Here is a 15,077-nt window from a genome sequence, read left to right as displayed (position 1 = left end):
CATGAGGACAGAGCAGAGAAGCTGGCGGCCACAAGCCCAGGATGCAAGGAGCCACCAGACGCTGGAGACAAGGAAGGGTCCTTCCCTGGAGCCTCCAGGGGGCACAAGGCCCTGGACGTCTGGCCTGCTGGCCGGAAGACAGGAAGCTCCTGTTGTTTAAGCCACCTGGTTTTCCAAACACAACTTCTGTGAAGAAGTTCGTTCACTGATGGTGAATCGGCCCTTAAAAACTGGAAGGTAAATCCGTGGAAGTTGTCCAGGTCTTGTCAATGGACCAAGAGCCCAGGGCACGGTCAAAGGGCGCACTGGTCAGGTGGCCATGGCTGGTGAAGGGCCACTAATTCCCAAACCAGGATCTAATTTTCCTGGCTGAGCAAGACCCTATGCCACTATTTTCAGTGATTTTCTAAGTGCAGACTGAGCTGACTGCCTGTTAGGAAATGACACACCTGCCATCTAAAATCACTTCCATTCGCAGACAGTCAGGAATGGTCTTCATGAGCTGGCTGGCTCCTGGTGTGGCACTGGGGCCCTGTCCGGGAGCGGGGCCAGGCTTCCAGGTGGTGCTGCACAGCCGGCCTGGTGCTCCTCTGGGCAGGGGACTCGCATAGCTCCCTGGATGGTGACTGCCTGCCTGCCTGTCCTGGAATAATTCTGCTCCCGAAGCCGAGGCCACCTCTAGCTGTGATTCTATTGATAAAATCACTGAATTTATGTCAAGAGCATTTGTAGTCATTTTGAAAAATGGACTAGTCACCTTTTGACTAAAATGGTAAAAGGAACACAACCAGGGCGATCTTTTCACTACCTGGTTTACTAAAAGGCAAGTGCCCAGGGCTCCATGGGCCACAAAGAAAGCGCAGCCAGCCACAACAGACGTAAAAAGAAACTGAGTCACAGGACTGGCCCGGTGTGACCCCACCCACGCGCGCTCTCCTGCTCTGTGCCTTGCCTGCACTCTGGAGGGGACTTCTCAGAACAGCAAGAGTTAGAGTCAGTCTGGGCGGCTGCTGCAGAAGCGACCCCGGAGGGGCTGAGAGGAAGCCGAGGCCCGGCCTCTGGGGGGGCCCCGCTGCCCCCAAGTTCCCGAGGCGTCAGTGCTGGTCCTCGCAGGCGGCGGGGCCTGTTGGACGCCAGCACCTCACCCCTTCTCCGGTTCAGCATCCGATGTCCCCTGCTGCCTTTGTGGGGCTCTGAGCGCGGGGCCTGGGGCCGCGGTGCCACCTGCAGACAGGTCTTCACGCTCTCTCCCTGCTCGGTCCCATCTCTGTGGCCGCCTGGTGATGTCAACTGGTGCTCCTGGGCATCCCGGGTGCCCGGGCATCTGTGGGCTGGATAACAGGCCAGTGAGGACAACCTTGGCGGGTGACTCGAGTGCTGGAATGTTCCACCTTCCCATCCTGATGCTCCCACGCAGGGACAGGGCATTGCCATGTGACCTGGCAGGGTCTCCTCTCGGCCCCCACAACCTGAGAAGGAGAGGCTGTCCTCGCTTTCTCACCTTAGGTCTGGGTGCAGGTGGCTCCAGCACTCACCCCTGATGTGAGCCTGTTCTCAGCCCCAAGTGCGGTCCCTGGAGACTGAGGGTGCCAGGCGGCTGGGTGCCGGGAGGCCTCTGTGGGCCAGGGAAGCCCTGCGCATCCATATCTCCTTCCCAGGGGCTGGGGGTGGAAGATGCCCACCAGCCACCCCTGCCGCAGGCCCTGCCTTCCTGCCTTCCTCAGTTTCCCTTACTGGAAGGCTCCTTGCCCGGACTCCCCTCTCCTGCCTGTCCTGTCCTGTCCACTGCCCACCCCTGGTCTCCAAGCGGGTCCGAGGCCACACCTGGTTCTGGCGAGCAGTGGGGTCGCAGGGTGTGCTCCCTGGTGAGGGCTGTCATTGGGAGTGTGCAGATGTCCTGGGGACACCTGCTCAGGACACCAGCTCTGCCCTTTTCCTCTCACTTCCTCGGGAACAGTGAAGGAGACCTGCGGGGCTTCCTCCCTTCCAGCCTCCAGGTTGCCTGAACGAAGGGCAGGCACAACCAGCACCCTCGCGGGGCTGGGGCCTCACTGGGGTCAGAGACCTTGTCCCAGCGACCTTCTGGGTCAGCGAGCAGCCTGAGGCCGGGCCCCTGGGCTGGGCTAGAGCTCAGCAGCCCGGCCGTGCCTGGCCCCTGGGTGGCCTGTGCCCGCAGGGTGCGGGGACAGCGCTGTGGCTCACAGCGGCTCGAGCTTCCGTGGCTCCTGCTGGGTGTGCGGGGGAGGCACAGACAGCCAGTGCGGCTCTGTGCCAGCCTGGGAAGCTCTCCCTGTCTGGGGCAGCGGCCGCAGCCACGACAAGTGGCCACTCACATGGAGTGTCCGAGGAGAGGCGGAGGAGTGCCCTGCTGTGACTGGAAACACGGACAACCGCCCCAGGGCCCCTGCGCTCGACTGGACTGACAGAAGAGCTGAGAACGCCCAGTGTGGGAGCTTGGTGCCGCCTGGGGCGTCCACAGCCTCTGAACGGCCTTTGTTCCCCTGGGCCTGTTCACTCGGGCCCTGGGGACCCGGGAAGCGCTGGGCTCAGGGACGCAGCACAGGGAGGTGAGTGCTTCAGGGGTGCCGGCCACTTGCTCCCACCAAGGGCAGTAGGGAGCCTCCCTCCCCCGACTCCAGACTGCTGCGGTCTTTCCATTTCACTGTCCCCAGGCCTCACTGTGACCACCAGGGGTCTCGAGAGCCCCGAGCAGCCGTGGCCCAAGCGTGGCAGGCAGGTGCCTCCCCTTGCCCCGGGGCCCGGCCTCCCTCTCGGGTGCTGCAGCTGGCTTTGCACTTAGCTGGGGGCTGTTCCCCTCCTGTCCCCGTCTCCTCTCCCCCGCCCCCTGTCAGCTTCCAGGGACCAGGCCATCATGGAGCCCAGGGCATGTTCTGGAGAGGCTGTCTGGGGCCCTGGCAGGACTTGCCTCCGTGGAGACCCGGAGGAGCCGGAGCTCCTTCCCTTTCCTCCTTTTCCTTCTGTCCACTCTGGGCTGGACAGGCTGCCTCTGAGGGTCCAGTCACGTCCTGCCAGGCGCAGGGCCTCCACAGGCATGTCCTTCACTCGGCTCTGAGTCCGAGGGCGGTGGCTCGAGGGGCGCTGACCCCAAGGCCTGGGCGAACCCACGGGCTGTGCAGAGCCAGGCCTCGTCCGATCCTCGGGACGCCTCCGTCTCCAGGATGCACGAGCCGTCCCTGCCTGCAGCGGTGGCAAGACGCCAGTGTTGCCTGCCCAGGAGTGGGGTCTGTCTCAGCAGGTGCTCCCTCAGTCTGCGGCCTCACCTGGTCATGGTGAGCACACAGGCTCAAGGTGTGCTCCGAGGTGAGGACACGATGTGGGGTGGCCCAGGAAGGGTCCAGGGACTCCAGGAGGGCCGCAGGCTGCCCCTCCAGGTGGAGGGCACTACCCTGGACAGGGCTTGGGATAGAGATTGGAAGGGTCCCGGCGGCACCACAGCCCCCAAGCCAGCCCTGCGGAGGCTGGAGCATTGCGCGGAGAACCACGGATGGGCATAGGAGCCGGCAGCCCCCGGGGCAGGGTGCCCAGCAGTGGCTCAGGAAGACGGGCTTTAGGAAGCCCTGCCCACCTGCAGGGCCTGGGGCTGTCACCAGCCGGGAGACACAAGCTCCTGCCAAGCACAGCAGCCGCCCAGCCGTTTCTCAATGGTCTGGCAACACAGCTCGTCCTGCACAGCTCCCTGGGCTACGGCGCACTCGAGGTGCTTGACGCTTTGCCCATAGACGGAAGAGGTCAGTGAGAGGGGCCCAGGCCAGGGCACCCACACACAGGGTGCTGGTTGCTGCCAGGCAGAGACATGCAGGGCGAGCTGAGAACCTGAGTTATGAAGATTTAGGGGTAAAGGTCATGATGCCAAGGTCACAGAGTGTCTTCATCCGCAGGGATGGGTTCTCCCCATGGGACAACCTGGTCCTACTGACAGGCCCCTGGTCCTGGTGACAAGACTTTGTCCTAGTGACAGGAACCTGGTCCTAGGGACAGGAACAAGGCCCTAGGGACAGAAACGTGGTCCTACTGACAGGGACCTGGTCCTAGTGACAGGAACCTGGTCCTGGTGACAGGCCTCTGGTCCTAGGGACAGGAACCCAGACCTAATGACAAGAACCTGGTCCTAGTGACAGGTCCCTCATCCTAGTGACAGGCCCCTGGTCCTAGTGACAGGGACCTGGTCCAAGTGACAGGACCTGACCCTGCTCACAGGCTCCCTGCCCAGGTTGCTGTCACCTCACTGGCACCCCAATTTCTAGTCCTTCTGTTGGTGTCTCTGCTCTGAGGCTGCCGTGGCAGCCGTCCCTCTGCCTGTGACGTCTTGGATCACATTTCTACAGGTTTTGTTTCAGGCAGGTGAGTGGCCAGGAAGGTCCAGGGAGATGCATTTTGGGAAGTGGGTTCCATGGGGCCTATTCTGAGCAGGGAAGGCCCGTGAGCTGGTGGGCAAGGCCGGTTCAGGTGTCTGAGCCCAGTGGGGACAAGGGCAGCAGTGTCCAGACCTGTGGCACTGCGGGAGGGCACTTGGTCCCCCAGGGCAGCTGCCTCTCTGGGCGTGAAGCTGCCCCAGCCTCCACTCTGAGGTCTGTAATTGCAGCTTCTGCCCTGGTCTTGCCTTTCCAACCCCTCCTTTGAAACGCAAATCTGGTAACACAGTCTGTCAGGCACTCAGGGGACGGATTTGTCACCTCCCTGCTCTCACCTTCAGGACAGCCTGGGCCCACAGATCCTGCAAGACTCCACCAGCCGCACTCGGGCTTCCCTGGGCTCTGGCACACAAGGAGCATCTCCTGCTGGGTGGGCTGCTGGTCAGAGCAGGGGACTCAAGGCCAGGGGATGGGACACAGGCACGTCCCTCTTGCAGGAGACCCCCAGAGGTACAGGCCATCAGAAGAGAGGTTCAGGATGCCCAGCTACAGGTGCAGGAGCTCACCTGGGAATGCAGGGCACTCACCTGGGATGCAGGATACCCAACTAGGGTTGCAGGGTGCTCACATGGGGGTACTGGAGCACACCTTGATGCAGAGAGTGCACCTGGGAGTGCAGGGTGCCCACCTGGGATGTCTTCCCTTTATTGCTGCACTCTGGGGGTCAGTTTGTCTTCCAGAGCTCCTTTTACTATTTATATTCCCTAATGGTGGAAGATTAGAGCAGTACAGGTGTGAAAGGGCATGGAGTTCTGCTGCCCAGGGTTCATATCCAGTCCCCGCAGAAACTAGAGGGGGGCAGGAAGGCGGAGGGAGCAGGCCTGTGCCGGGAAGGGCGAGACGCCGGGCAGTGCAGCACTGGGGAGGGCAGAGCGGGGCCTGGGCCGTGCTCAGCGGGAAAGGCTACAGGCCTCCAGGCTCACTGTTGGTCTGGACGCCTCCGCAGTCCGATAAATCTCTGCTTGCACCTTAGATTTCTTTTTAAATTAAATTTAGTCTTATTACTGTCATTATGGAAATAGCACATGGATTTAATGAGGCAATTCAAACAACAGAGAAGGGCACACAGCGTCGCGCCCTTGTCCTCAGCCTCGCCTGTGCCCGCCGGCACCCCCGGCTGCAGAGTACGGACAGGATCCCCTTCCCGACAGCTGCCGCCCTGTCTCCTCCTGCCCTCCCCGGCCGGAAGGCACGTGTGGCTCCGCGGAACAAGCCACAGCCTGGCTCAGCCTCCCGCAGTGGCACGCAGGGCCTAACTCATTCTGTTAGTTTTATTTTAAAAAGCCTTTTTAATATTTTGTTACGCTAATACATGTTCAGGTCAAAACACAACAAAAACCTAGAACAGAGCTCGGGTGCATGTGTGAGCCACCTGCTTCTGTGCCGTGTCCTGGCGTCTCTTCCACGGTCCCTGAGGGCTGCGGGCCCTCCGCACCGCCCCCCCACCTGTCCTTCATCCCAGGGGCCGCTGGGCTGCAGGGAAGGCTGCTGGCGCCGGCAGGAGTCTCCCGAGAACCGGCTCTCAGCCGCGGGGCCCTGCGCTGCGCCGCGCTCCGGGAACGCGCGCGCAGACCCTGGCTCCAGGCTCCCAGCTCCGGCCAGCTGACGCCGGGGTGGAGTTGAAACAGGCTCCGCTTTTCCACGCTCCGGAGCCTCCTCGGCTGCCCCGACATCAACGCTCGTTTTTCCCGGACTTTCCTCCCAGGCCGCCTTCTGGTCTGGCTGCCCCGCTGTCCCTCTCCAGGTGGCCGCGTGGCTCCTGCGTCCACTCCCTCCTCGGCGTCGTTCACGGCCTCACCTTCCCGGAATGCCGGTGCTCGCCCGGCCTCCGGCCTCTGCGGGCGGCCGCTTCCCACACCCGAGGGCAGCAGCTGCGCGTGGGGAAGTTCCCGGGGGAGCATTTTTGCTCAGGACGTTTACAGCGCGGGCCTGTTGTCCTCGGCGCCCGGGCACGCGACCCAGTGTCCGCAGACCACAGCCGGTGAACCGGCATCAGGCGCCCGCCTGGCAGGAGGGCTGCGTCCCACGCTGCGCCGGAACGTTCTCGCGCGCCCGCCCGGACCACGCTGGTCCCGCCGCCTCTGCCGCGCGCGGTCCCCCTACCTGCTGCGATGGCTCCTCCCGGCACCGCTTCCCGCCTGGGATCGCATCGCTTACCTGTGTGTTCGCACCTGTGCTCCCGCCAGAAGGCCGTCCTCAGGAGGGCAGGACTTGTGCTCAGTCCTCAGTCTTGCTTGGCCCCGAAGGCCGGTCTCCGCGTGGGATCAGGCATCCTGCGTGAGCGCCCAGGGCCGCCCAGGGCCGCCCCGCGAGGCTGCTGCGGCCCCGGCCCCTCCCGCGTCCCCTCCCGGGTTCCGCTGCGCTGTCCCGGCGTCAGTGCGCGATGCGTTCCGACCTCCACCACGGCAGGCTGAGGACGTCTGGGAAACAGAGGAATGCTCGGGAGAAATGGCGCCAATCCGGCAGCAGGGACGGCGCATCTCGAATCCCTCACGGACATTTTCTTCCAGCCCATTTTCTCCTGATAGGGTGTTTCTTAGACCATAGAACTCGCACCAAGTCTGAAGCATCATAAAAGGTTTCTTTCTCTTTGACCAAGTGTAACACACCCACAAGAAGTTCACGTGTTCTCACTGAACCCACTACGGCTTCCAGTAATTTCTTAACAGCTTTTCCTTCTTAGGTGTCTGCGTGCTGCAGAGATGCCCGTGGCAAACCCACGGCCGGCCCTGTGGGAAGCTCCTATTTCAGACAAAGAAATGGTGTCGGCAACACCCCGTGGCCTTTCCTCACCCCTCCTGGACCAGGGGGGCCTCGGGCTTCACATTTCAGGCCGATGCCCTTGAGGCTCTGATTTAACTTTCTGCTCTTCCCTCCGGCCTCCCCGCTCCTGCCCCAGCCCTGAGCCCTCTGTGGGGTCCTGGTGCCGCCAGGAACAGCCTCCTTGGGGCAGCTGCGCTTTCTGTGTGGTTCCCGAGAGCCTCAGCCCGGTGAGCTTCGTCTGGGTTTTTCTGGCTGTTTTGGGACATTTGTAGGATCTTGAGTTCAGCTGGAGCCACACTCAGGAACCACCCGCCATACCTTGGCCATAACTGGAATTGAGAGCCCCAGATTTGAAGGGGATTCGTGAACTTCAGAGTCATGACATCAGCATGCTGCTCTTGGCACTGACCCTCCAGCCAGGGCTGTGTCTGTCTGGATTCTGAGGGTCTCTGCTGCCGCTGGGCCTCTGGGCTTTGGCTCCCCAGGCAGGCAGCTGTAACCCCTCTAGGTGACCCGCAGGCTGGGTCACTCCCTGGGGTCCCGCCCTGGCACAGAGCTGGCGCTGGGGGGGAAGTGGCCTCAGCAACCCACTGCCTGTCCCACCTGGCCCCGTGTCAGTGTTTGTGGCAGGCGCACAAGCCATGGCTGAGGACCCAGAGTGCCTGGCGTGGCCCTGTGCCCCAGAGCCCTGCCTGGGGTGGCCCTGCACCTCCTCAGCCTCCACCTCAGGGGGCCTGGCCTCCTGCCCTGGGGCCGGGCATCTTGAAAGTCCACGAGCATGGCTGCGCTCCCCACCTGGAGCCCCCACAACCTCCCTGGCCCTGAGGGGCCATTGCACGCTGGTTGGGCTCTGGGCTTTGGGGCAGGTCCTCCTTGGACATCCTGAGGGTCACCGCTCACCCTCCCCTGGGCAAGACTCAATCCTGTGGCCAGAAGGCTCAGCACTGAGGCTGCTCTGAGCCCTTCCCAGGGATGGCGGCCCCAGAGCTGCAGGGGGGAGTGGCCCAGGGAGGGAGCCGTGCAGCTGTGGCTGGGGGCTCAGGCAGGGTCTGCTGTGCCAGGTCAGACCCTGAGCCTCCCTGGCCTGGAGCCCCCCAGGGTGCCCAGCTTGGCTCCCACCTGGGCTCTGCTCTTGCTGATGGTTTTAACTGATTGGGGGGGTGGGGTCCTTGACCCACCAGGTTGGCAGCGGGCAGGGTCCGGGTGCCAGGAGGGCAGCAGTGCCTCCCAGCCTCTCTTGGCCCTGCTGTCTCCGAGGAGGGCCTGCCCATCTCTGGACTCTGGGCGTATCCTGAGCCTGCCATGGCACGTGCAGTGCGTGTCCTGTCCTGTCCCCGGGCCAGCCCGCGATGCTGGGGCCCTGTGAGAAGCAGAATGACGCCTTTCTGCTCTCCTTCCTCCCACAGCCACATGGCCGACAGCAAGGCCAAACCCGCCAAAGCGGCCAACAGGACACCCCCTAAGTCCCCGGGGGACCCTGCCAAGGACAAGGCAGCCAAGCGGCTGTCACTGGAGTCCAAAGGTGCCAGTGAGGGGGCAGGTGCCACACCCCCCCCCACCGCGCTCAGTGCCCTGCAGGAGGCCTTCTGGTGCTTTGCAGTACACGGGGACACTCGGGCCACGGGGAAGAAGATGCACGGCAAGAACTGGTCAAAGCTGTGCAAGGACTGCCAGGTGATTGACGGGAAGAACGTGATTGTCACCGATGCAGACATCGTCTTCAGCAAGATCAAGTAAGTGCCACGTGGGCTTTGTCCTGGCCAGGCAGCTTCCCTTCCAGGGCCCAGGGTCCACGCTCGGGGAGGGATGGCCATGCAGACTTCCCAAGAGGTCCGCGGATCCAAATCTGGGGGGTGGATTCTGTGCTTTAACGGGCAGTGAGGACATGGGACGTGGTTGTGCTTCGAGACACCTGCTCTTCTCAGAACACAGGGCCCAGGGATTGCACCAGACCTCGCCATGTCTGGGGCAGGTTCGGGGGAGAACGTAGTTCCTAGGGTGTCTCTGGACTCCTTGATGCCACATCCTGAGTCTCAGTCCCCACCTTTGCCACCTCCTGGGCCTGTGATGGGTGTCTGGCCTTGGAGCAGATTGGGGTGAACGCTGCTCTCCCTGTCAGAAGCTGTCACTGCACGTCACGAGCCTCCCGTGAGCGAGGACAGTGCTGGCACGTGGCTGGGGGCAGGTGGCTCCAGTGGGCAGGGGGGGCTGAGTCTGCGGGCAGGTGTCTGTGTCCCCAGGCTGTGGAGGCCCATCCCTCCGTGTGGCCAGGAGCTCACCCGGCCCCTCTGCCTCCAGCCCCTCTGCACTACTCTCCACTTCTGACTTGGGCAATTTTCACATACATAGAAAAGTTGAAAAATAGAACAAAAAGCACCAAAGAGGTGGCAGCAAACCACCACCTGTAGACTCAGCACTTGTGACATTGTGCCATTTGCTCCATCTGTGTGCACACGTGTGCATGTTCCTGTGCCGTGCATGTGTGTGCACATGTGTTCCTGCACTGTGTGCATGTGTGGTCCTTGCTGTGTGTGCACACGTGTTCCTATGATGTGTGCTCATGTCCTGTGTCATGCACTTGCACATATTTCCTCTTGGACATTGGGACGTGCGTTGAGGTACCCCCAGACCACACTTCACATCCTGCCATGCATCCTTGAAGCTCAAGGACATTGTCCCGCCCACCACGACCCTGTGATCGCCCTGTCCCTGTCAGCCGTTGTGGAAACAGCTGTGTTTCAGCTCACTTCTGGCTGTGTCCACTTGTGGTCAGTGCTTTGTGTTTAGTTGTATGTCACTGTAACCTCATCGTCTCTTTCCTCTCCAGCCCCCCGCCTTTCCTGTGCTGCGTGTGCATGTGTATGCAGATGTGAGCGTGTTCCCGTGCCTTGGCTTTTCCAGGGGGCTGGGCCATCGGCCAGATGTCCCCGTCCTCTGGCCCTGCTTCTGTCACCACTGTGCCCTCTGGGAATGTGGTAGGGTGTTCTGGGTGTGGTGAGGTCTCCTGGCTCCCTGTGTCACTGGCTAGTGCCCATCCTGGACACTGACCTGAGTGGCAGCTGTCACTGCTGTCACCACAGAGCTGTGGGCCAGCCGGCTCCTGGGGAGACCCCAGCCTCCTGGGGACAGCACTCGTTCCCTCAGAGCCAGGGCACGGGCAGTCGGGCAGGGGAGGGTGGAGGCCCCCAGGAGCCTCCCCAGAAAGGGCCTAGTGACAGGGCTGCAGACAGGCGCAGGTAGAGGTGGGGCCTCGGCCTTTCTGCCCTGCAGGAAGAGGTGGGGCTGGCCAGAACCCGGCACGGACGGCCCTCACCGAAGCAGCGGGACTTGGGCGCTGGCGAGCTCTCTGCTCCAGCTTGAGCCAGGCCCTTCTCGTGGCCCCGGGTTGGAGGGGGCAGGACAGGGGGTCGTGGCCCCAGGGAAAGGGGTTCCATGAGATTACCGTTGCCCAGGACCCTGATGGCCTGTGTCAGGGACCCGGCTGTCCCTGCCCACCCCACCACAGGTCCCTAAATTCCACAAGTGATGTCAGACAACTATCCACATGCACAGGAATGAAACTGTACCCTGACATCATACCACACAGAAAAACTGAACTCCAAATGGTCCACAGGCCTAAAGGTAAGAGGTAAAAACATAAACCCTAGAAGAAGACATGGAGAAAAACCTTCATAACATTGGGTGTAAGAATGGTTTCTTAGATCTGACACCATAAGCATAGCCAGTAAAGAAAATTTCCTCAAAAATAAAAACTTTTGGAAATCGAAAGACACCACCAAAAAACTAAGATGACAACCCAAAGAGGCACATTATATATCCGATGAAGGTCTGCATTCCAGAATATATAAGTAGCTTTTAAGACTGAATAGGAAAAAGACAAATAACCAAATAACAACATGGATAAAGAGCTTAAAATACACACAGACAACACACACACACACACACACACACACACACACACACACACACACACACGCGCGCGACAAGCAATTGTCCAACAAGCACATAAGAAGATACTACACATTAGTTATTATGGAAATTCAAATTCCAACCACAATGACATACCCCCTCACACACGCTAGAAAGGCTACTGTTAAAAAACATTAAAGATATGTGTTGGCAAGGATGCAAAAAAACTGGATACCCTTAAACACTCTTTGTAGAAATACGAAATGGTACAGGCTGTGTGTAAAATAGTTGAATGTTCCCTCAAAAATTTACATGTATCATTACCATAGCTCAACAATTCCATTCCAAGGTATATACTCCAAAGATTAGAAAACAAGTGTTCAAATAACAACTTGTACATGAACATTTATAACAGCCCTGTTCACAATAGCCAAAAGGTGCAAACAACCCAAATGCCCATTAACAGATGGATGGATAAGCAAAATTAGGTATATCATAACCTGATATATTATTCAGCATAAAAAGGAAAGAGAAAGTAAAATGGAGCCGCTGTTATGGCACACAATATGGCAGTACCTCAAAAATTAAGCATGGAATTCACTGATTCCATGTGATGGAATCCATTCACTGATTCCATATCACAGTGATTCCACTCCTGGGTATATACTGAAAAGAACCGAAAACAGGGACTTGAATACCCACATTCATGGCAGCATTATTCACTGTGCCAAAAGGTGGAAGCAACACAAGTGTCCACTGACAGATGAGTAGATAAATAAAATGTGGTCCATCCACACAATGAAATATAATACAGCCTTAAAAATGAGGAAATTCTGACATACGTAACAACATCGTGCTAAGTGAAACCACCCAGGCACACAAGGACAAATAGAGTATGCTCTAGTTATGAGGTACCTGGAGTAGTTTCCAGGGGCTGCGGGAAGAGAAAATATGAAGTGGGTGTTTAACGAGTACAGGGTTCCACTTGGGGAAGATGAAAGAAATTCAGGAGATGGATGGTGCTGATGGTTACACAACAATGTGCATGTGGTTCATGCCACTGAAGTGTGCACTTAAGAATGCTGAATGCTGTATGTATTTAATCATACAGAAAAAAGGAATGAAATGCTCATGTATATCACAACCTGGATGAACCTCGAAAACGTCCTAAGCGAAGGAAATCAGACACAAAAGGCCACATATTATATGAGTCCATTAGTATGAAATGTCCAGAGCAGGCAAATCCACGGCGATGAAAAATAGATTAGTACTTGCCAGGGGCTTGGGGGACAGGGAAAGGGAAGTGACTTTTTAATGGGTGCTGAGTTTCCTTTGGAAGTAAAAAAAAAAAAAAAAATCTGGAGCTATTAATAAATCGATAGTACCACAACATGGCCAATATACGACACTCCATTGAATTATATATTCACAAGTGGTCAAAATGGTGAAATTTTAAAAGGTGCTTTCAAATATTTATATACATTGTCATAATATGGACTAGGATTTTATCACTTAACTATATCGACTGGTGATGTAAACATAAGTGTGCAAACCTGAGATACCTTGAAACTGGTGTGCACACACATGCGCACACACACAACTAGAGAATTACAGCAAGGTAACATGTGGCTCAGTAAATTCTTATGAAATTTCCATGGTCAATCGGGCCATTTGCCTTTCATTTGGCAGTGAGACTTTTCTTTACTGGTTATCCCAATTATGAACTCTGTTTAGCTATATTTCCTTGATTTATATATAAATCAAAGGTGATTCTTACATATGATCTATCAAACAATATATATATTTTTGGGGGGCCAGGTGCGGTGGCTCACGCCTGTAATCTTAGCACTCTGGGAGGCCGAGGCGGGTGGATCGTTTGAGCTCAGGAGTTAGAGACCACCCTAAGCAAGAGCGAGACCCCATCTCTACTAAAAATAGAAAGAGACTAGCTGGACAACTAAAAACATATAGAAAAAATGAGCCAGGCATGGTGGCACATGCCTGTAGTCCCAGATACTTGGGAGGCTGAGGCAGAAGGACAGCTTGAGCCCAGGAGTTTGAGGTTGCTGTGAGCTAGGCTGGTGCCACGGCACCCTAGCCCAGGCAACAGAGCAAGACTCGGTCTTAAAAAAAAAAAAAAAGAAAGAAAAAAAGAAATTTTTTTGTTTTTTGAAAAATCACATCACCCACTTTTTCTACTGTTAGATATTACAAACTGCTGTGACTTTAAGGGTCTAGCTGGGCAAAGCCTTAGAAAATTTGCTAAGGGTGTTTACTGTGTGGACAGGTTGACGGAACCCGAATAAAAGCCCTGAGACACCAAAAGCCTGCTGTGCACCTAAACATGAAAGCAGAGTAGACTGCCGAGAGCTGGGGTAGACTGCATGGGAGAGGGTAGCAGGCAGGACGGCTCAGGGTCTGCAGGCCATGGCCAGTCCTGTGCTGCTCAGGAGGAAGCCCTGCCCACACCCACCCTGGAGTCATCTCTGCTCTTTAGATCTGCCAAGGCTGGGAAACTGAGGGATAGTCTCAGAAACAGTTCCAGAAAAAGAAAACTGGAACCGAAGGGAAAGACACATTTTTCTCCCAGTTGGGGAAGGCGGTGAAGCGGGCCTGGTGGATTGGACTGTCAGGGAGAAAGGTGTATTTCCTGATTTGGGGTTAACGGTGATGACCTGGGAGCATGTGGCTGCTGCAAAACACATGGTAAAACACACGGGAGTACTTACCGTGAAGTAGCAGACCTCACACAGCAATGACTCTGGAGACTCTGAAGGCAGGACACAGAGGACTTTGTGCTGCGATGGCACGTTCCCTGGAAGGAGGAAATTCCCGTAAGGAAACTACGTTTGTGAACAACCGCCTGCACACCCTGCCAGTGAAACAGAGATGACAACGAACTCCCTCACAGAGGCTGAGCCAGACCCACGTCCAGCTCAGAGTCTGATACCCCACTAGGGTGGAGAGGCCACCGCGTGGACGTCACACCCGTTGCCACCACGTCCTGGGCGTGGGGGACCCCAGTGTGGTGGAAACTGTGGGTTCCCCATTTCCAAATGTCCACACGGAGCCCCTCCGGGTCTCTGAGGACCGGTCGGCCCTCGGCAGGCGGCTGCGGACAGCAAGGCGGTGCCCATGGGGCTCGGACAGGAAGGTTGAACTCACCCTCGGGGCCTCAGGTCTGAGTGAGGACAAGGAGGTCGCACCCGCACTGGCTTCGGGTCTGAGGCCAGGCCGGCAGGCGGCGCTCCACCCCCTGCCGGCCCCCACCGGCCCTGCAGCCCTCGGTGCTCATGGGGGGGGGTGACGTGAGATATAAATGAGAAATAAAGCCTGTTTTTAAGAAATAGATAATGTATACCAACTTTTCTCAAAATAAAAAATTCACATTTCAAAATTATTTTCTATGTTAGTAGTACTGAGAGTAACAACTGATTTTCCAAAGTATGCATATATTGGGTAAAAATCAAAAACAAACATATAAAAAAAACTACATGGTTTTTGCCGTTTTTTCCTTAATCTTAGGCAAAAGGGTATGTGCCTAAATTTTACTAGATGTGAGACCCGCATTGTCTGAAGTTTCCAGATTCATTCGTTCAACAAATATTTTAAGGAGCATCTACTGTATTCCAAGCCCTTTAACGTTTAAATTTTGTAAGCTGCACACCACCACCGAATTCCTCTACGAAGCCTCATCATTTAAAATAATTGCGAGGTAATAAGGAATCTCAACACTGTTTCTTGCACATATTTAAGTCAGTGGATTGGGGCGCTTTTTCAGCTGTTAAAGTGGCAGAGCCAGCCGCTACCCACCACACCCCGGACCAAAGTCACAACCCGCAGCCACAGCCGGTGAAACCACCTGCGGGAGTCGCCCGCGCTCCTCCGACGCGGCGGCGGGACTTTCGCTCCGAGCCCGGCGAGCTCCGCGGCGGGACCCGCGGGCGGGACGCGCCGGGCGCCTCGGGCGAC

At 57.4% G+C, this 15,077-nt stretch overlaps 2 protein-coding genes across 2 annotated transcripts; both read right to left on the bottom strand.

Moving 5' to 3' along the window:
* Positions 1-798: 798 nt before the first annotated feature.
* LOC123630841 (collagen alpha-1(III) chain-like) lies at positions 799-3,806 on the bottom strand. Its single transcript, XM_045540889.1, has 3 exons — positions 3,282-3,806; positions 2,927-3,198; positions 799-1,331 (listed from the first exon to the last, which is right to left on the bottom strand). The coding sequence occupies exons 1-3, from the start codon at positions 3,486-3,488 to the stop codon at positions 1,142-1,144; spliced, it is 669 nt and encodes a 222-aa protein (XP_045396845.1). The 5' UTR covers positions 3,489-3,806; the 3' UTR covers positions 799-1,141.
* Positions 3,807-6,904: 3,098 nt separating this feature from the next.
* Positions 6,905-14,044, bottom strand: LOC123630839. The gene is made up of 2 exons (XM_045540888.1): positions 13,835-14,044; positions 6,905-9,042 (listed from the first exon to the last, which is right to left on the bottom strand). The coding sequence occupies exon 2, from the start codon at positions 9,008-9,010 to the stop codon at positions 8,135-8,137; it is 876 nt and encodes a 291-aa protein (XP_045396844.1). The 5' UTR covers positions 9,011-9,042; positions 13,835-14,044; the 3' UTR covers positions 6,905-8,134.
* Between the last annotated feature and the right edge of the window lie 1,033 nt (positions 14,045-15,077).

The sequence above is a fragment of the Lemur catta genome, chromosome 1 (assembly GCF_020740605.2).
Source record: "Lemur catta isolate mLemCat1 chromosome 1, mLemCat1.pri, whole genome shotgun sequence".
Lineage (NCBI taxonomy): Eukaryota > Metazoa > Chordata > Mammalia > Primates > Lemuridae > Lemur > Lemur catta.
This window is presented reverse-complemented; position numbering and strand designations above follow the sequence as displayed.

Excerpts from the sequence above, each read along its gene's own strand:
- LOC123630839 (XM_045540888.1), bottom strand. The coding sequence starts at position 9,010 with ATGGCCATCCCTCCCCGAGCGTGGACCCTGGGCCCTGGAAGGGAAGCT.
- LOC123630841 (XM_045540889.1), bottom strand. The coding sequence starts at position 3,488 with ATGCTCCAGCCTCCGCAGGGCTGGCTTGGGGGCTGTGGTGCCGCCGGG. Across the intron at positions 3,199-3,281 it reads TGTGTGCTCACCATGACCAG|GCAGGGACGGCTCGTGCATC; the intron begins GTGAGGCCGCAG and ends CCACCGCTGCAG. Across the intron at positions 1,332-2,926 it reads TCCTCCGGGTCTCCACGGAG|CCCACAGATGCCCGGGCACC; the intron begins GCAAGTCCTGCC and ends CCTGTTATCCAG.